The sequence below is a fragment of the Podarcis gaigeae genome (assembly GCF_964106915.1).
Source record: "Podarcis gaigeae genome assembly, chromosome: 6".
Taxonomy (NCBI): Eukaryota; Metazoa; Chordata; class Lepidosauria; order Squamata; family Lacertidae; genus Podarcis; species Podarcis gaigeae.
The window spans coordinates 11216531-11241593 of NC_139682.1; the positions used below are offsets into that span (position 1 = coordinate 11216531).

The 25063-nt window shown below is 44.3% G+C and overlaps 1 protein-coding gene across 8 annotated transcripts in view; it reads right to left on the reverse strand.

Annotated features, from left to right (window-relative positions):
* CDH4 (cadherin 4) overlaps positions 1-25063 on the reverse strand; it is a 796373-nt gene that overhangs the window by 174663 nt on the left and 596647 nt on the right. For all 8 annotated transcript variants that reach the window (XM_083744192.1, XM_083744197.1, XM_083744196.1 and 5 more), the window contains one exon: positions 11130-11285. In XM_083744192.1, the coding sequence (XP_083600318.1) occupies positions 11130-11285 (156 nt within the window). The remainder of the gene's footprint in view (positions 1-11129; positions 11286-25063) is intronic.

A 25063-nucleotide genomic window follows, 5' to 3' on the forward strand; every position in this document is an offset into this window, starting at 1 on the left:
TGCATGGAGGTGGTCCCAGGCCCAAATCCTGACATCACCAGCTAGGGCTAGGAATGCCCCCTGCCTGAAACCCTGGAAAAACCCAGTCAGTGTACTGAGCTAGATAGGCCAGTGGTCTAACTCTGCCTAAGGCAACTCCCAATGTTTCTAACACATGCACATGGAATCTCCACTCTGCTTGTGGGCTTTCCTGAGTAACTGAAGACAGAATAAATCACAGAGAAACCAGAGGCAGAAAAAAATGCTCAAAAATGCATTATTCATAATGACTGCAGACTCTGTATGCTTGGTGTGCAGAAGCTGGGATTTTGTGCTATGGGGAATTCACTACCTGGCTATTTTTCTGTGATGAAGTGGACTTCCTTTAGAATAAATAAAAGAGGCCACTGTTGAAAATGACGTATTTGTCTAGATCGACCATTGGTCTGATCTTGTCAGGCTGCTCTTAATTAAAAGATGAAGGCCTGGAGACTTAATGAAGTCCAAAGGCTATCAACTTGTCTATGGAATTAATTAAAATCCATAGACTGGAATGATTTTTTCCCTGTACTTTGCAACTGGCACCACCACAGGAAGGCACAGAAGGTTAAAAAGGAAACCCTTGCAATTTCTGATGTGGGCTGCACAAATATTTATCTGCTGGTTTTCCTGTTCAGAGGTTTGGGCCACAGCTACTGACTCTTAATCCAAGAGGTGATCTTGTTAGACTAATCAACTGTCAGTGTTTTTTTAAATGTACGACATAGGAGAAAATGGGCTCCCAAATAAGAATGGACAATCAGCATTCTTAAGGTTTCAGACAGGACTCTGGTGTTCTGCGCAGCTTAGATGCTTGGAGTAAAATTGTCAACCAAAAGCTTTACTTTTCTGGTTTTTCACCACAACAGTTACTAACACTGGGCTTCAGTAAAGCAAATAATTTAATTAGACAGCACCTATATGATAGCAAAGGGACGCAGGTGGCGCTGTGGTTAAAGCCTCAGCGCCTAGGACTTGCCGATCGAAAGGTTGGCGGTTCGAATCCCTGCGGCGGGGTGCGCTCCCGCTGCTCGGTCCCAGCGCCTGCCAACCTAGCAGTTCGAAAGCACCTCCGGGTGCAAGTAGATAAATAGGGACCGCTTACCAGCGGAAAGGTAAACGGCGTTTCCGTGTGCGGCTCTGGCTCGCCAGAGCAGCGATGTCACGCTGGCCACGTGACCCGGAAGTGTCTCCGGACAGCGCTGGCCCCTGGCCTCTTAAGTGAGATGGGCGCACAACCCCAGAGTCTGTCAAGACTGGCCCGTACGGGCAGGGGTACCTTTACCTTTACCTTTATATGATAGCAAAGGGACGCGGGTGGCGCTGTGGGTTAAACCACAGAGCCTAGGACTTGCTGATCAGAAGGTCCGCAGTTCAAATGGGGTGAGCTCCCATTGCTCAGTCCCTGCTCCTGCCAACCTAGCAGTTCGAAAGCACATCAAAGTGCAAGTAAATAGGTACCGCTCCGGCAGAAAGGTAAACGGCATTTCCGTGCGTTGCTCTAGTTTTCCAGAAGCGGCTTAGTCATGCTGGCCACATGACCCGGAAGCTGTACGCCAGCTCCCTCAGCCAATAAAGCGAGATGAGCGCCGCAACCCCAGAGTTGGTCACGACTGGACCTAATGGTCAGGGGTCCCTTTACCTTTTATATGATAGCAAGCGACAGAATAATCTGGCCACAATAAGGAAATTTTGCCCATGATATGATTATAATCATAATCATAAATTATAATCATAATCATAAATAATTATTTCCCACCTAGTCATTTTGACACTCGGGCACCCTATTTGCAGAATTTAACAATTCCAAAATAGAGACGTGTTTTCACTTTCGCAAGATTGAATATACTGCCTTCGGCTGTACTTGAGGGTCGATTTCAAAAAATTCCACTGAAGAAATGGTTGTCCCTGGGGGGGGGGCAGTACTGAGTCAGTGGCTCATGTGCTTCTGGCTTGCACTCTTTACAAAGATTTGAGGAGTGAGGTTATTACCCCTCTATTATTGTCCATGCTGGGTCGCTCAACCAATGCTACTGTGTCCTTTCTTCTAGCAGATCAAGGTGATCAGGTGACAGCAAAAACTGCAAGGTTTTTAGCGGGGGCAATTAGAATAAGATCTATTACTTGATTATTGATGTAAACCCCAAAATGTATTTTCTATGGTTAAGTTTTACCTCTGTCTTCAGTACATTTTATTTTATTTTATTGCTATGGCTAGTGGCTGATGCAAATAAATATTCTATATCATCTATCTATCTATCATCTATCTATCTATCTATCTATCTATCTATCTATCTATCTATCTATATCTATCATCTATCTATATCTATCTATCTATCATCTATCTATCATCTATCTATCTATCTATCTATCTATCTATCTATCTATCTATCTATCTATCTATCTATCTATCTATCATCTATCTATCTATCATCTATCATCTATCTATATCTATCTAATCTATCTATCTATCTATCTATCTATCTATCTATCTATCTCTCTCTCTCTCTCTCTCTCTCTCTCTCTCTCTATCTATCTATCTATCATCATGTATCTATCTATCTATCTATCTATCTATCTATCTATCTATCTATCATCTATCATCATGTATCTATCTATCTATATCTATCTATATCTATCTATCTATCTATCTATCTATCTATCTATCTATCTATCTATCTATCCATCTATATCTATCTATCTATCATCATGTATCTATCTATCTATCATCATGTATCTATCTATCTATCTATCTATCTATCTATCTATCTATCTATCTATCTACCTACCTATCTATCTATCATCTCTATCTATCTCTATCTATCTATCATCTATCTATCTACAGTATCTATCTATCCATCATCTATCTATCATCTATCATCTCTATCTACAGTGGTACCTCGGGTTACAGACGCTTCAGGTTACAGAATCCGCTAACCCAGAAATAGTACCTTGGGTTAAGAACTTTGCTTCAGGATGAGAATTTGCTTCAGGATGAGAACAGAAATCACAATGCGGCGGCATGGTGGCATGGTGGCAGCAGGAGGCCCCATTAGCTAAAGTGGTACCTCAGGTTAATAACAGTTTCAGGTTAAGAAGGGACCTCCAGAATGAATTAAGTTCTTAACCTGAGGTACCATTCTATCTATCATCTATCTATCTATCTATCTATCTATCTATCTATCTATCTATCTATCTAGATGCATGGCAGAAGCACCATTCTTACAGTTGTTCCTGCTCTCGGTAGCTTTCTCCAAAGCTCTTGAGTATCATTCTCATTTTGGGCAGTTTGTCCGTAGCTTGTGACTTTTTGAATTACTCTGAGTTATTTCTAGATAGTTATTTACCGCATACCTCACTCTTTGGCTTGCAGAGCTCACAAACAGAAATACAAAAGCTGGCAGGAGCAGCAGCAGCAGTAAAATCTTAAACAGTAAAATCCAGTTGAAATAGGAAAGTTTCGGCCTATAGTGAAAGAAGTCCAGAGAGGGAGCCTGGCTGTGGGGTCTCCACTGGGAGGCGTTTTTAGAGATGTGGAACTGCCACCAAAAGTTTCTGTCTCTTCTGCTGCTGGCCTGAGGTGATGACACAGAAAGCAATGCCTACCAAGCAAATCCTGACACCAAAGTAGGCTTGGGAAACACTCTTTTCCTCAGATGTCATTACATTCAGGCTTTTTCCCCCAGCCGGAACTCACTGGAACTCAGTTCAGGCACTGCTCAGGTGGGCGCCATGGCAATTATAAGAGAACAAGGGATGCATTCGTGTTGGCACTTACTTTTATAGAAAAATAGCACTGATTGCAGTACGTTCCATGCAAATGACTACAGTGGATGCTCAGGTTGCGAACATGATCCTTGCGGGAGGCACGTTCGCAACCCACAGCGCTGTGTCTGCGCACGCACAGGTTGCGATTCAGTGCTTCTGCACATGTGGAAAGCACGATTTAGCGATTCGGCGCATGTGCAACCGCCAAAACCTGGAAGTAACCCGTTCCAGTACTTCTGGGTTTCGGCGGGTCCGTAAACCAAAAAAACACAACTTGAAGCGTATGTAACCCAAGGTATGACTATACTGGAATATCTCTTTCCTACGAACTTTGTTTTACTACCCTGGAAGGAGTTTCTTTGGATGGAGGAACGTTCCATCATGTGAGCCCCCACCTGCAGTAAGAAGTGGCCCAGCCACAGGTTTGCTAACTCAAGGCAGTGGCGTTGCAACAGTGTGTGTGTGTGTGTGTGTGTGTGTGTGTGGCGGGTTCCATGTTTGCAGGGGTGCCAAGAAGTCACCCTGTGGGGGCCCGTGGCAGCACGAACAGCCATCGCGCTGCCTTAGCCGCTTTTGGAGGATCCTCCGTTCGCGGCTGCAGCCACGAGCATAGGATCCCGGCACCGGCAGCAAACCGCTAAGTACAGTGCATGTGCAGCTTCACATGCATGCGCCGTACATAGTGACGCCACACATGCACTGTATAGTGGTTTGCAGCCAGTGCCACTCCAACACCGTACGGACGGTGCTGGGATCTTCTGCTTGCAGCTGCAGCTGGAGCGGCACCGGCAGCAAACCACTACACAGCACATGCATCGTACATAGCACTGCCGCACATGCGCCCTACATAGTGACACCTGCCCCGGGTGTTACAACGCCTTCCTTCGCCCCTGACTCAAGGTGAACTTAGTCTAGTCATAATTGGTTGGGCTTAAGGGGGCTGTCTCTAGTACTCTTCCCATCACCGCACTACTGTGATGAGAGAGAATACATTATGGAATTTCTCTCAGCCTGCAAAACTGCACTTGAAGGCATCCTCAAGGAACTCCAGGGATCGTCCAGCCCCTTGCAATGCAGGAATCTCAACTAAAGTGTCCATGACAGTTGGCTATCCAATCCCTGCTTTACAACCTCCAAAAAAAGGAGAGTTCACAACCTCCTGAGAGAGTCCATTCCACTGTCAAACAGCTCTTAGTGTTAGAAGGTTCTTCCTGTATTTAGAGTAGAGCCACTAAATTAAATTACTGAATAAGATGAAGCTATATGAATTTCAATAGCTCTACTCTGAGTAAAAGTTGCTTTAATTCCACCCTAAATTTGTATCTATACATATAAACAAGTAGATGTAAATGTTATGTAAATCTATATCTTTTTTTAGTTCTCTTTCCCCCCAGCGATGCATGAGAGCCTGGTAATGTGTTGTTGTATCTTTGGTTCCAAAGATCTCCTTTCAACATTCGTTGAAGATTGAAGTATTGAAGATTTTGCCAACAGTTCTATTCCAAGCAACTTCCATTACACATCAACCAAATTAATTCGAAAATTACTCTATTCCCCCTTGGTACACACAAAAAATAAGGTTGGTGTTAATTAGGGAAATGGATGATGAACACGGACAATTAAAAAAATACACACAATGATATAATAATTGTGATCACGAAGCAGTGCAATTAGGTTAAAAGGAAAGCATTTGTTGAAAACTAGGGATGGAATTAAACAGAACTCTGATTAATATCTACACTAATTCTGATTTTAATTGATTTGGAAATTGGACACCGAAAGGCAACAGTAGGAAGACGCGGATCTCTGCATGTGCTCAAAGAGGGTTTATGTGAATCTGCTAATCTAGGTATCTTCATTGCATTTCATGCCTGTGGGAGACCCTCCAAGTGTCCCTATTTTCCAGGAACACTTCCAGGTTTACAGAAGCTGTCCTGGTTTCTAATTTGATCCCAGAACATCCCTATTTTCATCAGAGAAACGTTGAAGGGTATGGAGTTCTGCGACCCTCGAGCCAAGGAGATAAATAACAATACAACCTTTAGAAGACATCTGAAGGTAGCCTGAGCTCTGTGAGTGCAGCTTTGAAGCACAGAGTGTTTGAGGACTGGGACATAGCAGGGAAACCAAAATGCTTGTTTACAAAGCTATTGTATTACCAACTTTACTGTACGCTTGTGATATATGAACCACTTATATAAGCCATCTCCAACTCCTCGAAAGATTCCATCAAGGCTGTCTCTGAAAAATTTTGCACGTTGCTTGGGAAGATAGGTGAACTAATGTCAGTGTACTGGAAGAAGCAAAGATCACCAGTTTTGAAGCAATGATTCTTCAACATCAACTTCGTTGGACTGGTCATGTTGTGCGGATGACTGATTATCATCTTCCAAAGCAACTACTCTATTCCAGACTTAAAAATGGAGAGCGTAATGTTGGTGGTCAACAAAAGAGGTTTAAAGACTCTCTTAAGGCAAATCCAAAGAAATGTAGAATAAATGTTGACAATTGGAAAACACTGGCCTGCAAGCACTGTAATTGGAGAACAGCCTTTACCAAAGGTGTCATGGACTTTGAGGAAGCATGAACTCAGGGCGAAAAGGGAAAACGAGCTAAGAGGAAGGCACGTTTGGCAAACCCTCACCGTGATTAACTCCCACCTGGAAATCTATGTCCTCACTGTAGAAGGACGTGTGGATCTAGTATTGGCCTCTACAGTCACCTATGGACACCCTGTTAAGACTGTGTTCATGGAAAACAATCTTCCTTGGCTATGAATGATCCCCAAAGAAGAAGAAAGAAGGTGAACCCCCTGCAATGCAGGAATCTCAGCTAAAGCATCAATGAGAGATCGCCTTCCTCTGCTTAAAAACCTCTAAGAAATGAGAGTCCACCACCTTCTGTGGGACTCTGTTCCACTGTTAACAGCTCTTACTGCCAGAATGTTCTTCCTAATGTTTGGTTGGAATCTCCTTCCTTGTAACTTGAAGCCATTGAATCATAGAATCATAGAGTTGGAAGAGACCACAAGGGCCATCGAGTCCAACCCCCTGCCAAGCAGGAAACACCATCAGAGCACTCCTGACATATGGTTGTCAAGCCTCTGCTTAAAGACCTCCAAAGAAGGAGACTCCACCACACTCCTTGGCAGCATATTCCACTGTCGAACAGCTCTTACTGTCAGGAAGTTCTTCCTAATGTTTAGGTGGAATCTTTTTTCTTGTAGTTTGGAACCATTGCTCCGTGTCCGCTTCTCTGGAGCAGCAGAAAACAACCTTTCTCCCTCCTCTATGTGACATCCTTTTATATATTTGAACATGGCTATCATATCCCCCCTTAACCTCCAGGCTAAACATGCCCAGCTCCCTTAGCCGTTCCTCATAAGGCATCGTTTCCAGGCCTTTGACCATTTTGGTTGCCCTCCTCTGGACACGTTCCAGTTTGTCAGTGTCCTTCTTGAACTGTGGTGCCCAGAACTGGACACAGTACTCCAGGTGAGATCTGACCAGAGCAGAATACAGTGGCACTATTACTTCCCTTGATCTAGATGCTATACTTGGTTTGGGTCCTACCCTCTGGAGCAGGAGAAAACAAGCTTGCTCCGTCTTCCATGCGACAGCCATTTAGATCGTTGAAGATGGCCATCATATCTCCTCTCAGTCTCCTCTTTTCCAGGCTAAACATCCCCAGCCTTATGATTAAATGATTTTAATGTATTGCTAGACGGCTAAACTCAAGATCTATGATTAAAGGAAGTTCTTTTTGGAATTATAAACTCAACGTTTTCACCCCTAGCCATGAATATATCATAACGAGATAGAGGCACCCATTTCTAAGCAACCTTGAAAGCCATTGTCTTAACTCAGTATATTTATTAATGAACGCTTTTTATAAAGTAGTCCCAGGTCGCCGAAAGTCGTCATTATGACAGATAAAGTTATTTCTTTTGGACTGTGAGTTTCTAATGCTGGAATCCTAATGACTCCATCAAAGGCATTATTCTGAGACCATTTCCCCCAATTATCCCCCAGTTCTAATGGTCTGCCACCAGTGAAACATTACTGACAGCTCCGAAGCAGCACAAAGCCCAAGTCTCAAATATTCCTTTTGCTTCATATTTCGCCGGGATCACTGGAGAAAATAATTGCTTTTGTTCAAGGAGGATAAAATAACTTTCCTTTAGATTCCCCTTTAACCCTGGGGAAATCTCTTCTTCCCTCCAGCTAAGGAGGTAATATAGTTTAGTCGTCCCTTCACCTCTGTCCACAAGCAATGCCAACAGAGTTCAATGTGTGACAAAGCAAACACAGCTTGGCAGGATCAGTGCTTGCCATGGAACTCTTTAAGAAGATGAAGTCAGTGCAAGCAATCCTTACAATTTCATAGTTTCTTGATTGCATCCATTTGAAAAGCCATTTGGCTCAGAGGCTCTGCTCTGCGTATACCCATGCCCAGCACAGGAGGCCAAAGGCTTCAAATATTTTCTGGGGATCACAGGAGGTCATTCAGTATGTAGGATGCAGACAGGTCTTTGCATCCATGTGTGGGAAGCAATAGATTTTGAGCAAGGGCTATAGCTTAGTGGTAGGAACTCGGGTGGCGCTGTGGGTTAAACCACAGAGCCTAGGACTTGCCGATCAGAAGGTTGGCGGTTCGAATCCCTGCAAAGGGGTGAGCTCCCATTGCTCGGTCCCTGCTCCTGCCAACCTAGCTCTGGCGGGAAGGTAAACGGCGTTTCTGTGTGCTGCTCTGGTTCGCCAGAAGCGGCTTAGTCATGCTGGCCACATGACTGTACGCCAGCTCCCTTGGCCTATAAAGCGAGATGAGTGCCGCAACCCCAGAGTCAGCCACGACTGGACCTAATGGTCAGGGGTCCCTTTACCTTTACCTATAGCTTAGTAGTAGAGTCAATTCCTGCATTCAAAAGGTCCTGGGCTGGCTTCAAGTTCATTTCTAGACCCAATTCAATGTGCTCACTTTAATGTTTAAATCCCTGAATGACTCAAGCCCCAAATATCTGAAAGACCACCTCCTTCCCTATGGAGCACTGCCACCAAAATTCATCAGGATTTTAGTGCAAATGCTCCTAATATTGTATGCAATATTGCCTAAATATACTCATTTCTGCAAAGCAATTTCCCCCAATACAATGCATGTCTATATATTCAGTAATATATGCATTTGTATGTGCAATTTTCTCTAATATATGTGTTTTCTACACATTGGGCTGGAGAACTGCACTGCGAAAAGTGGAGAAGAGCACATTTCAAAGGGCGGCTATGCTTCGCTTTGCAAAATGTTAATTTGGTAGGTTTACCTTGAAATTCAAACTGAACTGAATTAATCCCCCATCTCTATATAATGAGGATCTCTTTTGCAGCCTCTGTGTAAGAAGCAAACCTCAGGTGGCTCTGATTTCCAGAAAGCAGCTGACTATTTTCTTCAGACTCTTGCATTTCTTCAGGGAAAACACAATAACCTGAACTCTGGTGTACTGAGATTGTTGTAGCAGATGAATGTTGGGAATGGGAAGACGGAGAAGGCTGGACAGAATTTTGGGTGCCAGATGGGCAGGTGGCAGACTGCTGCGCAGGACAGGATGTTGGCAAGACATTTTGGCTTGCAAGAAAATAGTAACAGGTTTGCAGTATCAAGAAGGAAGAGGCACAAAACTATTGGTAAGGTTTTGGTGAGTCAGTGGTTGATAAACTTGCGATTACTAGAGCAGAATTGAAGGATGAAGATAGAAATATAGTACAAGATAGGAAGGGATAAATGCTTTTGAAAAATGCAAGCACACAGATGCAAGTTGCAGGGGGGCCATAGCTGATTTGTAGAACATCTACCTTGTACACAGGAAGGTCCCAGGTTCAAATCCTGGCATTTCCAGGTAGTGTAGGAATGGCTCCTATCTGAAACCAGTACTGCTGCTGCCCGTCACTGTAGACCAGGCATGGCCAAACTTGGCTCTCCAGCTGTTTTGAGACTACAATTCCCATCATCCCTGACCACTGGTCCTGTTAGCTAGGGATGATGGGAGTTGTAGTCCCAAAACAGCTGGAGGACCAAGTTTGGCCATGTCTGCTGTAGACAATTTTTAGTAACGTGGATCAGTTTTCTGACTCAGTGTAATGCAGTTCCCTATGTTTCTAAATGTAAGTGGAAAAACTGGGCACTCCATAAGCCTTCTGCATATTTTCTGATGTGATGAAAACTCTTATGCCAGACAGATATTCACCTCTTTGGGTTGGCATGCCTTTAATATCTGAATATAGCAGCCATCAGGTTCTTGGCTACAAAGTGAACGTAATAAATGAATAAATGATAAACAATTTTTTTTAAAAAACCTGCAAAGCACTTCAGATACCAGACTTCTCATGCAGCAACCAAGAGAAGCCTGATACACAAATATGGGCTTCCTATGGGAGGCCATGCAATGTTTAAAAAGTAGCAACAAGTGTCATGATTGCTACATGGGACATTTTAGTAGATAATACTGATCACCACAGATCTTCCTCTAAGACAGAGGTGGCGAAGGGGATCCAGCTAGAAGGCAGGATCCTTATCTCCCCCACCTCTCATGGGCCAAGTTTGATAGGTAAGGAGCTACAATCACCTGACATCACAATGATCATTTTTTTGCCCATTCGGACAATCAGCTGATCACCGTGGCTTGAAGAGTGCAAAACTGCTTTGGCCCAGGCACATCTTTAGCTACCCCACACCTGGTGTCCTAGGGGAGGTGGCTGTGGTTTGGTGAAAACAGTCTGACATGTCAAATGGGAAGGCCTGGAAGATGTAATGAGATTCATCACTCCTGCCATAAGATGTCATTCTGGTTATTTATCTTCTTGCTAATCAGCTAGATGCCTTATTCCATTGGTCTGGATGTTTAATCACCAGCTCTGGTCAGGAGATCTGACCTATGATGAAGGGAATGCTCTAGCACAGACCCAAAGTAACGTTAAGAACTGGTCCTTGAGCTAGTTTTGTCCTCCTCTCTCCCTTTCATTTTTCCTCATGTACCAGAGACTCTCTTAGAACTGATTTTTGAAAGCTGCTCTTTTTTGGGGGGGTGGGGGGGTAGAGGGAAGGGTAGAAATAAACCAGGAGCTCACTCGTTTTCAGCCTTTCCGTCAAATAATTTCTAAAGCACAATTGTTGCTCTGCCCTCATGCCCCCAGTTAGGAGCTGACGGATTGGTTTCGGTGGTGTCAAAACTGTGTATTCTATGCTTAATTCTGATTGAGCTGTGCTTTGAGATTGTCAGCTCCAACCAGAAGGTAAGAGAAGAAAAGTTTTGAGGGCTGAAAGCCTTAAGATACCAGAAGCTGCATGCTTACGTGATAGGATGCTCTTTCTTCTCTATCCATCGGACGGGTCACGTACATTCTCCCAGACACAGGGTCAATGTTGAAGACTTCCATAGGTGGCTGGTCAGCTCCCACGCCAGTGATGCTGTATCTTATGTGGATCTCGCTGTCCTTATCCGAACGTATCTGAATAAAACATAAAAGGGAACCATGAGAGAGCTTGGAATGCAAGGCAGGTGGAAAAGAAAGTTCACGGTGCCATGCACACAAAGACACACAAAGCTTTCAAGAGTAGAGAAAAATAGCCTATTATTCTACACACATGTGGATTTAGGCAGGGGACAACTCAGCAACCTGTTCACAAAAGACCAAGGAGATGCTTGTTATAGGAATCTTCCCAACATCTTCTGTGACACAATGCATGCTGTGTGCTTACGCATTTCAGCCATGTGCGGACCCTGTGTTATTTATCCAAGCCCCTGAGATCACAAACAATTTCTGTGAGATCCACAAGCCACTGGTTCATGGGTCCCATGGCTTTCATCAGTAATAATGCCCAGTGGATTCCAGAAAGGCAAATGGGAATTTGGGAAACAAAAGATGCAGTCACTGCCAGACTGGTCTGTTTTAACAATCTGTGAAAATGCACATACACAATATTTTTATCTGATCAAAATATTTGCATGTCGCCTGCCCTACAGCCATATTATCAGGGCAGCTTGCAACAAAGAAAGAAGCAAATTAAATCTGCATACAATAAATCAATAAAACCTGTGAAAGCAGCATATCACTAAACCATAATACAGATATATATATAAAGAAGAGGCAGATTATGAGACTTGGGAAAATAAAAATGACATCAAGGTAGATGCTGGGTAAGCCTCTCTGGAACAGGTATTCCACTTCTGGAGTGTGACTACTGAAAAGGACCATTTTTTTTAAAGGATTGCTGCACATCACATGGAAGGTGCACCCAGAGAAGATGGAGCCATTCAGAGAATAACACAGTTTCCTTTCTCTTCTCCATTGCACAAAATGGCTATCAGCCCTGATTTGCCAGAAACAGCATGCTTCTGAATTCCAGTTTGGATTTGGAGTTTGGAGTTGATATCCCGCCTTTCACTCCCTTTAAGGAGTCTCAAAGCGGCTAACATTCTCCTTTCCCTTCCTCCCCCTCAACAAACACTCTGTGAGGTGAGTGGGGCTGAGAGACTTCAGAGAAGTGTGACTAGCCCAAGGTCACTCAGCAGCTGCATGTGGAGGAGCGGAGACGCGAACCCGGTTCCCCAGATTATGAGTCCACCGCTCTGAACCACTACACCACACTGGCTCTCACAGTTGCTAGAAATTGGAGAGGGGAGAGTCCTGTTTGGCGCATGTCTTGCTTGTGGTCTTCCCACGGGCAACCATCTGGTTGGCCACTGTGAGAATGCAGGATGCTGAACAGGACAGGCCAATTCTGAGCACAATTCAAAGTGTTGGTGTGGACTTACAAAGCCTTAAACGGCCTAGGCCCTGTATACCCAAAGGAGCATCTCCACCTCCATCATGCAGCCTGGACACTGAAGTCCAGTTCTGAAGGCCTTTTGGTGGTTCTCTCACTGTGAGACCTGAAGCTACAGGGAACTAGGCAGAGGGCATTCTCAGTAGTGTTGCTCACAACTATTTGACATCTTGAAGGCAGCCCTGTTCAGGCAAGTTTTTAATGGTTGATGTTTCACTGTGTTTTTTATATTTTGTTGGAAGCTGCCCAGAGTGGCTGGGGCAACTCAGTCAGATGGGTGGCATATCATCATCATCCAGGAGGGCTCCTCTTATAATCTTAAAATAGATTTTTACCAGCAGAGAAGTTAATACTAGATGAGGCGCTGACACAAATTGATAGATGGCTTTGACTCAGGGTAAGAAAGAGGAGGTGCATCACTCCCCATAAAAAGAGGACCTACTGTATGAAGATACAGTAGTACCTCGGATTACAGATGCTTCAGGTTACAGATGCTTCAGGTTACAGACTCTGCTAACCCAGAAATAGTACCTTGGGTTAAGAACTTTGCTTCAGGATGAGAACAGAAATTGCACGGCAGTGGCAGTGGGAGGCCCCATTAGCTAAAGTGGTACTTCAGGTTAAGAACAGTTTCAGGTTAAGAACGGACCTCCAGAATGAATTAAATTCTTAACCTGAGGTACCACTGTATGGGTTTGTTTAAAATGTGCCTATGCTAATTTATCTGTATAGGTGCAGATTTAGAAATTACTTTTGTTCTTTAAATGCAATATGTTTCGCCATTGTCTGCTGTGTCCAGGCAGCATAAAGACCTTGTGTGCAGTGGGACAGACCCTCAAACAGGGGACCCCCTTCAAACAGAGGTTTATCCTGTGTAAAGTAGGCCATATTGCTACCCTGTTTCCACTGTGCTTGCAGTTCACCGAAAGTCAGTTTCAAGGCCACCTCTGCCACCCCATCATGCATATTTTCCCAAGGAAAATAAAAGCAAATAAACAACAAGCTCTGCAAAGGTAATTTTATTCACGTTTCCAGCCGCCAGATACAAGACAGTAAGTAGGCCGGTTGAGACGTAACTGTGGCAACCTTGACCTGTTATCGCTCTGCAATCTGAAGTTAATTTTCTGATCAGCAACGTAAAGGAGTTCTTGTAAGATCAGGACTATTTCTGAAAGGGTTAAGAGAGGTGCAAGGTACAAGTGAGAAACAAACTATCTTGACAGCCCCCTCAGCTTCAGAAAACAATCTGGCGAGCATTGTGGTGACAAGCAAATGCTCTCTTTGACACCCCCCTGCCCAGATTTATGAAAGAAAGAATGTGGAGGGGTGGGGAAATGGGGGTGGAGAGAGAGAGATAATAGAAGCCCACTTTACAGCAAAAGAAGATTGAAATTTCACATCTCGATGGCAACCGCTTTTCGGGGTTAGTTGGGATGTGCTGATGAAGATGCGCTTCCATGTGCAACAGGCACAACGAGATGGCTATGTTAATAAATACTTTATTTTTCGCTCTATAAGACGCACCAGACCATAAGATGCATCTAGTTTTTGGAGGAGGAAAACAAGAAAAAAAATATTCTGAATCTCAGAAGCCAGGACAGCAAGAGGGATCGCTGCGCAGCGAAAGCAGCGATCCCTCTTGCTGTTCTGGCTTCTGGGATAGCTGCACAGCCTGCATTCACTCCATAAGAAGCACACACATTCCCCCTTAATTTTTAGGAGGGAAAAAGTGAGTCTTGTAGAGCAAAAAATACGGTAAATAAATAAAAGAGCAAGCAAGCAGGCAGGGAAACAGATAAGTTCTGCTCTGGCTGAAAGGAGGCAGCTATGCAGGTAGAGATGGCAGGAACATTTTGTCCTTCAGAGCAGAGGTGAGTCAAGGAAGGGATGTAGGATTCCTGACCTCCATCACTGGTGTCTTTTAACTTCAAAAGCTATCAACCATTCTTTACAAGTCGGGTGTCAACTGATCAACATATTTTTTTTAAAAAAATGTGTTGTTCTCAGTGTCTGCTAAAGACTTTTCATTCATTTAGGCAAGCCTAGCCGGATGTGTAACGTTAAGATGGTATTTTATTTTATTATCCGTATTTTAAACAGCTGCTAATTTTACTCACAATTTTTAGGTTAACTTGCTTTTTATAAATTATTTCTTAATGAGCGCTTTGTATGCTATGTAAACAGCTTAGAGGTTATGGATGATTAAGCATTATAGAAATCCTGCTAAATAAATAAAAATAAATCATATCATTTGCTTTTTAACTAATTAATCATTTGGTGAGAGTGGATGCTACCCAAACTTCAGCAGAAGAGTTTTTATGAGATACTGAAGGATTTTAAAGATAACTTTCAGCTTAATAAACATGAGCTTCCATTCATCGTTCAAAGAAAGAGCATCTCTCATATTTTCTTTGTCATTTCCCACTGTAGCCTCACACCAGGAATAAAACAGTTCCAGTAATTAAGAACTGTGCTCTCAAATCATCACCCCATTGATTAAGGGCCCCTGTGATTCATTAACTAAAACTTAGCTGATTGATCTACTGATTAACCCACTTGAATCTTGCAACCTTTGTTATTTATTAATTACACCTGTACCACACTCTTTCTCAGAAGACCCCTAAGGGCCAAGCCGTATTTAACAATAACTGGCATAGGGTAGGAGTTCAGACCAAGGTGGTGGCAGGGCTTTCATCCTTTACCCCACTGCAGTCCCAATTAGAAATGCTTCTCCCTGTGCCAGTTATTTGCAAAGGGAGGAAAGCATTCATTAGACAGAGAAAAGAAATAACTTCTTTACACAAAAAACTAGGGAACTTGCCTTCACAAGAGGTGGTAGTGGCCACCAACTTAAAGGTAAAGGTACCCCTGACCATTAGGTGCAGTCGCGGACAACTCTGGGGTTGCGGCGCTCATCTCGCTTTATTGGCCGAGGGAGCCGGCGTACAGCTTCTGGGTCATGTGACCAGCATGACTAAGCCACTCCTGGCAAACCAGAGCAGCGCACGGAAACGCCGTTTACCTTCCTGCTGAAACGGTACCTATTTATCTACTTGCACTTTGATGTGCTTTCGAACTGCTAGGTTGGCAGGAGCAGGGACCGAGCAACGGGAGCTCACCCCGTTGTGGGGATTCGAACCGCCGACCTTACGGCCAGCAACTTGGATGGCTATAAAAGAGGATTACACCAATTCATAGAGGATAAGTCTATGGATGGTTACTAGCAACACTTAACACTTGCTATGTTCCACCTCCAGTGTTGGGGGGGGGGGCATCCTTCCTGAGTGGCAGTTGCTTGGGAACCACAGGTGTGATGTGTGATGTGTGCAGTTGTCCTCATTTTCTGCTTATGGTCTTCCCATACACATCAGGTTGGTTGCTGTGAGAAGAGAATGTTGGTCAAGATGCATCTTTGGTCTGATTCAGCAGGATCTTCTTATGTTCCAGCAAAATAAAAATAAAAATGAGGCTTTCAAGTTTATTATTGTTTGTGTTGTATTAGCAAAGACGAAGCCAGAGAATGAGGCCAGCCTAGTATTCTCTGCTGATTCCAAGATCTAGAATGAATCAACACTTGAGGGAACAGCTATGGGAGGCTGTCATGATGTACTTGGATATACTTCTACAACACCACTGATGGGTCACAAACCATTTGGAGGACAGAAGGATCTGGCTAGGCCAAGACTCTGATTGGTGCAAGGGGAGGACAGGTGAAAGAGAGTCATAATGGAAGTTGAGGTCAATTTCTAAAAGCAGCCAAGGAATATAATGCAGGCAGTAGGAATGACAGTGCTGAGGAGTCAGAGAGATGCTTGCAGAAACTGTGATGTGATGCTGGGACTTAGACAAATCTGAATGACTCAGTAACAGGGTCTTTTCACTGTTTTGTTTGTGGTGGGCTAACCCACATGAAAGGCATTGAAATCCAGGAAGCATTGTGCTCACCCTCAATTGCCATCCCTGTCCTTGTTAACTGCTTTGCATGCAGAATGTCCCAGCTCCAATATGCAGCCACATCATCATGCTGCAATCTTGCACAATCCTGATAACTTTTTCATATGTACTATTGCCAAGCAGGACACACACACACACACACACTCCTACACCTGGTGCATTTCATCCCCCCCCCCAACAGCAGACCTTCTTATTTGTCTCTGTTGAATTTCATTATAAGAATATAAGAATAACCCTTCTGGTTCAGGACAGTTGTCTTTCTAGCTGAGCATCCTGTTCACATAGTATCCAACCAGCTGCCAATGGGAAGCCCACAACCAGAACCTGAGCACAACAGCAACACTCTCCCCTCTTGCAGTTTCCAGAAATTGATATTTTGTTTGCTTCCATCCTGCTTTTTCTATTGCATTTTGAATTTTATTCCTATCTGCTGAGGTGTTTGCTGTCACCGCCAGTTCATGTGAACCACAAATATGGTAAGATTTCCCTCTGCCCTTTCCTCTAGAAGTCATTGATGAAAACTGTTGCATCCTCTTCTACTTGTAGGTAGGCAGAAGTTCATGGTAGGGCAAACTACACTCTGTTATAAATTCTGCTTCTGGCATTTGTGGAAGGCAAAGGTTTTGGCTAATAGCAAGATTAAAATCAACTGCTGAACTTCAGAGTCCAGGGCTGGTTATTTTTTAAAAAAACAACAACAAGGTCCATTACTGCTGTATTAACAGATTTAATTTCAGAGCTGGAAGATTATAGTCCTTTAGTTATCACTTAAAACTTAAAAGTTTGAAGCAAGGGAAGTGTAGCTCAAGGAGCTTCCAAGTATTTAAGGCTCTGAGACATGATTATGTACGGTCAATGGGATAACACGCTTGAAATATATATATATTATGAACCTAGCCACCGAAATTAAAATTACTTCAAGATGAGGCTATACAAAAATGGTGAGACAATCCGATTAATTTATTCCAAATGGGGAGAGTGGCAGAGTGCAGTCCCCAGCCCTCCCTCCCTTCCCCTGCCAAAGGATGTTTAAGTGTAACAAAAGGAGTCAAAACAGCACAGGAGTTTGTAAAATCCAGAAGTGGCAGCAGAAAATCATTTCGGATATTTATTTTTGTACTTTAGGGCATCAGCTGGCAGTGTGGCTTGACACTGCTTCGGTATTAAACTCCGCATTACCACATGTCATCTTAGAAGAGCTGATAATGTGACTACTCCTTGGACAACTCACGAGGCTTTTCACAAACCTCTGTCAAACCAAATCTCTCTCTCTTGATCAATAACTGTGCACAGAGAAGGGGGCTATTTGCAGCGTCTAAAAGGGCTGGATTAGCAGAATACTGTAAATACAGATGGCAGGGACTAATTCCAGCTCTTAAGCAGTGATCATGCAAATCACTTAGGCATGCGAACAGCTCCCTTGAGTTCAAAGGGATTACTCACATGAGCAGAGTAGCTTGTGCACCCTGCATATTAGCTGAAATCAAGACTTATTTTGTGCAATCAGGGCAGCCTGGCTTGGCACCATGCATGCAAACCCAGCGGCTTTGGCCATGATAAGTGCACGGCAGCTGATGTTGTCCTTAGCTCTCCTGCTGATAAGAATTCCAGTTCCTGAAACAGCAGTGGTAGCTGGTGTCATTATTGTGACTGGTAGGGCGGAAGGCAGGGAGACCAGCAATTTTGGAGGCAAAGGCAATGCGTACAGCCTCCAACATCCCAGTGAGGAAAATTAGGACACCACATCAGCGGAGGCCCTGCTCCCTCTCACTCAGACCCTCCCCCCATCTCTCTGCTCTCTGCTCCCTTTTCCATCACTGTCTCCCTTGGGGATCACAACTCTCACCTCCTGCACCATCACGATGATTGGTCCTTACACACCTTCGCCCACTAACACTGCCCGCCACCTGCCAAATCCAGAAGAAGGAAGGGGTGTGTGTGGCCCGTGGACACAAAGTGAGAGCACAGCAGCAAAATAGTCTGTATTTGGCCCCACCCTCTGATGGGAGCCAACCAATTCATGCCAGAGTGTGAGACACAAAAACAGTGCATTTTTTTTTGTCCCACACTCTGGTACAGCCAGAGTGCAGGAGCCAAAATGGGACATCCCGGGGGGTGGGGGGTGGAATCAGAAGCTGGGGTGGCTTCTGTAATTGCAGGATGTCCTGCTCACCGCACAACTGGGTGTTAGGGAAGAAGGGAGGCAGGCAGTGGGGGAGAGCAGGCAGGGGCAGGGCTGGCGTGCATCCTGGGGGCGGGGCGAACCACCTGTGGGGTCATGGCACCCAGTGCGGGTGGGGGGACAGCCACGATGGCACCCTGCCGGGATCATGCTGCTGGGGGCGATGCGTTCCTCTTGCACTCCTCTTCCTCCACCAGTGGAGGCAGGTGGGTGCTGGGTGAGAGTAGACTGAAGTTGATGGGGCAGTGTTCCTGTCAATAGCTCATCTTACACTCAAGTAGGACCCTGGTGGAGACACATGCCTGACTGGCATGTTCTCTCCCTCCTGGTCGATCATTCAGGAGCTTCATTAGCTTTCATCAGCCTGAACATCAAAGCAACCGATGCCAACAGACATCGGCACACTTAGGGATCTGCAGAGTCTGCGCAGTTTGTGTGACAGACCTCAGCAACTCAGCATTTTGGCTAATCTACTTTATTTACATATAAACACACACGGAGCACTGCAACATGGCTCCCTCTCTCTTCTAGCATCAGACAGCAAAGAGAAAAAGGACTTCACAGAACACAATAACACAAACATCCTGTCTCCGTCACCTCCCACTCTGTGGAGTCAAAACATATACCATCATGTAATAGACACAATCCCATGACTGCAATCATGGAGCAGGAATTCTAACAGTTCCATTCATGCTAATGGACCAGCCTCCACTGTGCAACAGAGAGCTGATGTACATGACCACTGGAGGCACAAAGGCAGATGGAAATCCAGCTCAAAGCACTGCATGCACTGACTTCCCATCTGTGGCATCTAAGGTGATCAATAAGCACTGCAAATGCACTATTGGGATGCTAAAGTGATAGTTTACCTATGAATTGCCTATCTAGGGACATGGGTGGCGCTGTGGTCTAAACCACTGAGCCTCTTGGGCTTGCCGATCAGAAGGCTGGCGGTTTGAATCCCTGTGACGGGGTGAGCTCCCACTGCTCTGTCCCAGCTGCTGCCAACCCAGCAGTTTGAAAGCACGCCAGCGCAAGTAGATAAATACGTACCACTGTGGCAGGAAGGTAAACAGCGTTTCTATGCACTCTGGCTCCCGTCACAGTGTTCTGTTGCACCAGAAGTGGTTTAGTTATGCTGGCCACATGACCCAGAAAGCTGTCTGTGGACAAACGCCATCTCTCTTGGCCTGAAAGTGAGATGAGCGCCACAACCACATATCACCTTTGACTGGACTTAACCACCCGGGGTCCTTTACCTTCTTTAGTTTACCTATGAATGGGAAGAGAGCAGCTATGTCCAAGCAGATAGGAAAATCTGAAGCACACTGATATGGTGAGAGCATGTCTCTGGACCATGGACCTTGCCTCCCTATCAGTGGAGAAGCTTCTCTTTCTCCACCTGCACAATGCAAAATCACCTTGCACACTTCTCCATTCCACTGTTGATTAATAGCCAATGATCTGAATTATACCAACTCAGAGGCTCATCTTATTTGTGATGTGATATTGCACACAGACACCCTGCCCCCCAAAATAGGTTGGCACTTTGGGAAATAAAAAGAAGCATTTTTGCACCTTAAGGAAATCAACAAGAATGGAAGTGACTTGAAGAAAGCTTCTTTGCCTCTTTCAAGTATCCGTGAGTTTTCAAGTAAGTGACATGAAACACTGGTAAATGGAAGGCAAATAAGCTTTAAATTGCAGGAGATGAAAGGCAATATATGGAATGGAAGCCGAGGGCCAGACCAGTTAGGGCACAAGAAGTTTTCAGGATTTGTTTCATTGGTCAGCACTTAAAAGAAGCACTAAAGGAAATAAAAATGTCCTTTTATGTATTAATCCACAACTGCCACTCTCCCCTCTTCACTCCTGCCTGATTTACTCCTGTAGATTTAGTACTTAGTTGCTAAAAATACACGGGCAGAATTTTATTATCGGGATTTGTTGTTGTTTTATCTGAGACATAAAGGCATTCACCCACATTTGTACAAAATCTCTCATTTGACTGTCAGGTACAACCTCATGAGAGTTTTAATTAAGGGTGCCACTGAATGTCAGCATTCAGAATCTGGAAACAAACTCCCCCATTTCAGAAATTCAATCCAGCTATGAGTTGAAGAAATTTCTTACTGAAACTTGCCTTTGCTCGTTATGACCTTGCTGGGGGAGTCATCCGCAGCACCTTGCTCATCAAATATGCAGATAACACCAAACTGGGATGGGTAGGTCTTGCCGCAGAAGACAGACTCAGGTTACAAGATGACCTTAAAAGACTGGAGAACTGGACCCAAACTAACAAAATGAATTTCAATAGGGACAAATGTCAGGTTCTATACTTAGGCAGAAATAAACAGCTGCACAAATATAGGATGGGGGACACCTGCTTTGCCAATAATACATGTGAAAAGGATCTAGGGGTCTTAGTAGACCATGAGCTTAACATGAGTCAACAGTGTGATACAGCAGCAAAAAAAAAAAAAAAGCTAATGCTATTCTAGGCTGCATCAACAAACACCTAGTGTCCAGCTCAAAGGAAGTCATGGTACCGCTCTATTCTGCCTTGGTCAGACCACACCTGGAGTCCTGTGTCCAGTTCTGGGCATTACAGTTTAAGAAGGATATTGACACATTGGAAGGTGTGCAGAGGAAGGTGACCAAGATGACCAAGGGTCTGGAAACCAAGGCTTATGACCAATGCCTTTGGGAGTTGGGTATGTTCAGCTGGAAAAGAGGAGACTGAGAGGAGACATGATAGCTTTTCTTTCAGTATCTTTAGGGCTGTTATATGGACTACGGAGCAAGCTGGGTTTCGCCTGCTCTGAAGCCACAAACCAATGGCTTCAAGTTACAAGAAAGGGAATTCCAAATAAATATCAGGAGCACTTTTCTGGTGGTAAGAGCTGTTTGCCAGTGGAATAGACTCCCTAGGAAGGTAGTGGAGTCTCCTTCTTTGCAGATTTAAGCAGAGGCTGGATGGCCATCTGCCAAAGATGCTTTAGTTGAGATTCCTGCATTGCAGGGACTTGGATTAGAGGACTCTTTGGGTCCATTCCAACTCTACAATTCTATTATTCTATGTTCCAGGATTTCCACCGCTGGTTGTCAGTGCTAATCCAGGGGAATCCCTCTGAGCCATCCTAATGTAACTGCAGAGGGGAATCTGTTTATTTTGTCAAGATGATTAATCTTTGATTCTTTGAGTGTGTAATATTAGTGGCAGAGTGGCACTATTTATTTCGTTCTTCAATTTATTTATTGCATTTATTCATTGTTTTCCATGAAACAGTCTCTAACACCTCCAGATATATAAAATAAATAATTGTGCTTGTCACTCCTTTATAGAATGATACAATAGAACAAGACTCGAAAAGGGCATATCTAACATACACTTTCAGGTCAAAGGGTGACAGTCTTTAGGTATTAAATCTCTGCCAACAACTCAAAAAAAATCCAAATCGAAGATAAGCTGTCTCTTGAAGTCAAAAGCTTTCTTCTTTTCCCTGCTTTCACAGCAGCAGCAACAAGAATCAGATGGAAATCCTACCAAAGGTATCAGCTTACCCAGTCACTGTCTGGGATACTAATCGGGGATAATGTTGAAAGTTTCTGACTATTTCCATAGGAAAACTTATTCCAATAAGCTATCATTTTGCTATATTTACTAAAGACGCCAATTTTAGTAGATTTGCTTTGGTTCTTAACAATGAGGATGGCAAGCCATATTGTGCCTAGAATATTGTCCCCAAATACTTATTTTTAATGGATTCAGCACTTTTGTGGGTCCACATGACTTCAAAGCTGTGCTCCATAGAGCAATTGCCCCACTGCTCTTGCCTGAAAAGGTTAAAAATGGGATTCATAGAATCATAGGTAAAGGTAAAGGTACCCCTGCCCGTACAGGCCAGTCTTGCCAGACTCTGGGGTTGTGCGCCCATCTCACTCAAGAGGCCAGGGGCCAGCGCTGTCCGAAGACACTTCCGGGTCACGTGGCCAGCGTGACATCGCTGCTCTGGCGAGCCAGAGCTGCACACGGAAATGCCGTTTACCTTCCCACTAGAAAGCGGTCCCTATTTATCTACTTGCACCCGAAGGTGCTTTCGAACTGCTAGGTTGGCAGGCGCTGGGACCGAGCAACGGGAGTGCACCCCACCACAGGGATTCGAACCGCCGACCTTTTGAACGGCAAGCCCTAGGCGCTGAGGCTTTTACCCATAGTGCCACCCGCGTCCCCCCTCATAGAATCATAGAACTGAAGAATTGGAAGGGGCTCTGCGGGTCTTCTAATCCAATCAGAGGGTCATCTAATTCAACCATCCTACCTCTGCTTAAAAACCTCCAATGAAGGAGAGTCCACCAACTTCAAAAAGAGTCTTTTCCACTGCCCAACAGCTCATATCACCATAAAGTGTTAGGATCAACCTACTTGCGTGTAGGACCCTAGCAGATACACATGCCCGACTGGTATGTTCTCTCCCTCCTGGTCGATCGTTCGGGAGCTTCAAAAGCTTTCTCCAGCCTGAACATCACAGTGACTGATACCAAGAAACATCAGCACACTTAGGGATCCCGCAGAGTATTTGCAGTTTGTGTAACAGAACTGAGTAGCACAGCATTTTGGCTAATCTACTTTATTTACATATAATACACTCGGAGCATTCTGACTCAGCTCCTTCCTCTTTCCCATCAGACAGCAAAGAGAAAGGACAAAGGACAATAGTCCTACATCACGGAACACAGTAACATAAACATCCTGTCTCCGTCACTTCCCACTATGTGGAATGAAAACATACACCGTCGTGCGATAGAAAACAATCCCATGACTGCAAATACGGAGCAGAATCCTAACATAAAGCTCTTTCTGATGTTTAGTCCAAATCTCCTTTCTTGTAACTTGAATGTATTGGTTCAGGTCCTTTCCACTGAAGCGTGAGAAAACTGTTACCAAAAAGGAACAATGCGGCAGCAAGCAAAGGCTCTAGCAGCTTCGTCAGCTGCAGGTGGCTGGAAAGCCAGACAGGATGTTTGTGACTGTTGCCATGGGAAGAAAGGGGCAGTCCATTCTGTACTGAGCACCGGATGTTAGCTCAGTGTGTGTCATGTGACCCGTACTGGAAGTACATGGGTGGAGTTTATTCTCACTGCTGTTGAGTGCAGACATGTTTCTCTGTACTGCTGTAAGAGACAGAAATAAAAGCATGTAGATACATTTCTGTCTGTTTCTTTCCCCTCCCTGGGGATACCAAAGGGGAGAGAGAAGGAATGGTGTGTTCTTCTCACATCTGGGAAGGATCGCCGATAAGAGACCTCGCCAGTTTTCCTGCCGGGAGTCGCAGGGGGAGGTCTACAAGGAATTCAGCCGGTGCCTACAGCGATGGCACATTCCTCTGACCGAGGCAGAATTCCAACAAAAGCTTGTTCTATCTTCCATGTGATCCCTTTAGATAGTTGAAGATGGCTGTCATATCTCCTCTCAGTCTCTCCTCTTTCCCTCGCTAAGTATACCCAAGTGAGTTGTGGCCCTTCTGTATATTTGATCTAACTTGCTTTCTAGGTTCAGTTTCATCTATTCAACAGAAATTGGGTTAATGCAAAATAAGATTCTGCATGCTTTTGTCCAAGTCCTACATGTTATCCTAGCTGAAACCAAGCTACACAAATGTCACCACAGTGGGTTCTTTTTTAAGGCTTCGGGGAACTATAGGAAAGCCCGGGGTGCTCACATGTGTAGGAAAGAGACATGCAACTCCTGAGTTTGTCTGCCCCAGCTCTGGGAACTCTGAAGTCCCAACACAAGCAGTCTAGTTTATGAAGAGGCTTTGAATACACCCTTTGTTAGCTCTCACCTGAGTCTTGGCCTTTTCTTGGCCTTTAAGCCAGCCATTCTCAGACGTTTCCTCCCCATGGACCACTTGACAATTGCCAAGGGTCTTGGTGGAGCACTTAATGATTTATGACATTCTGTGCTAGATGCTGTATGATTTTAAATTCTATTTTTATTGCCTCTTTTATTCTTTATATGTTGTATTACCATTTGAATTCCATGGAATTCAGATAGTAATACAATAAAATGCAATGTAAGACATAAAAGAACAATACAAGTGCAAATCAATACAGATATTTAATTTGATGGATGTGCTGTCTCCTGCCTTCAACTACAGACATGTCACAGACCACCTGAATGAGGCCTAAGGACCGCAAGACCACAATTTGGGAATCCTTGTTTTAAGCATATGGTGAGGCCAAAAGCTTTCCCTGCCAGAAACCCTTCCTGGGATTAGTAGTCAGGAGACGGGGGAAAACTGTTGGTGAACCATACATTTT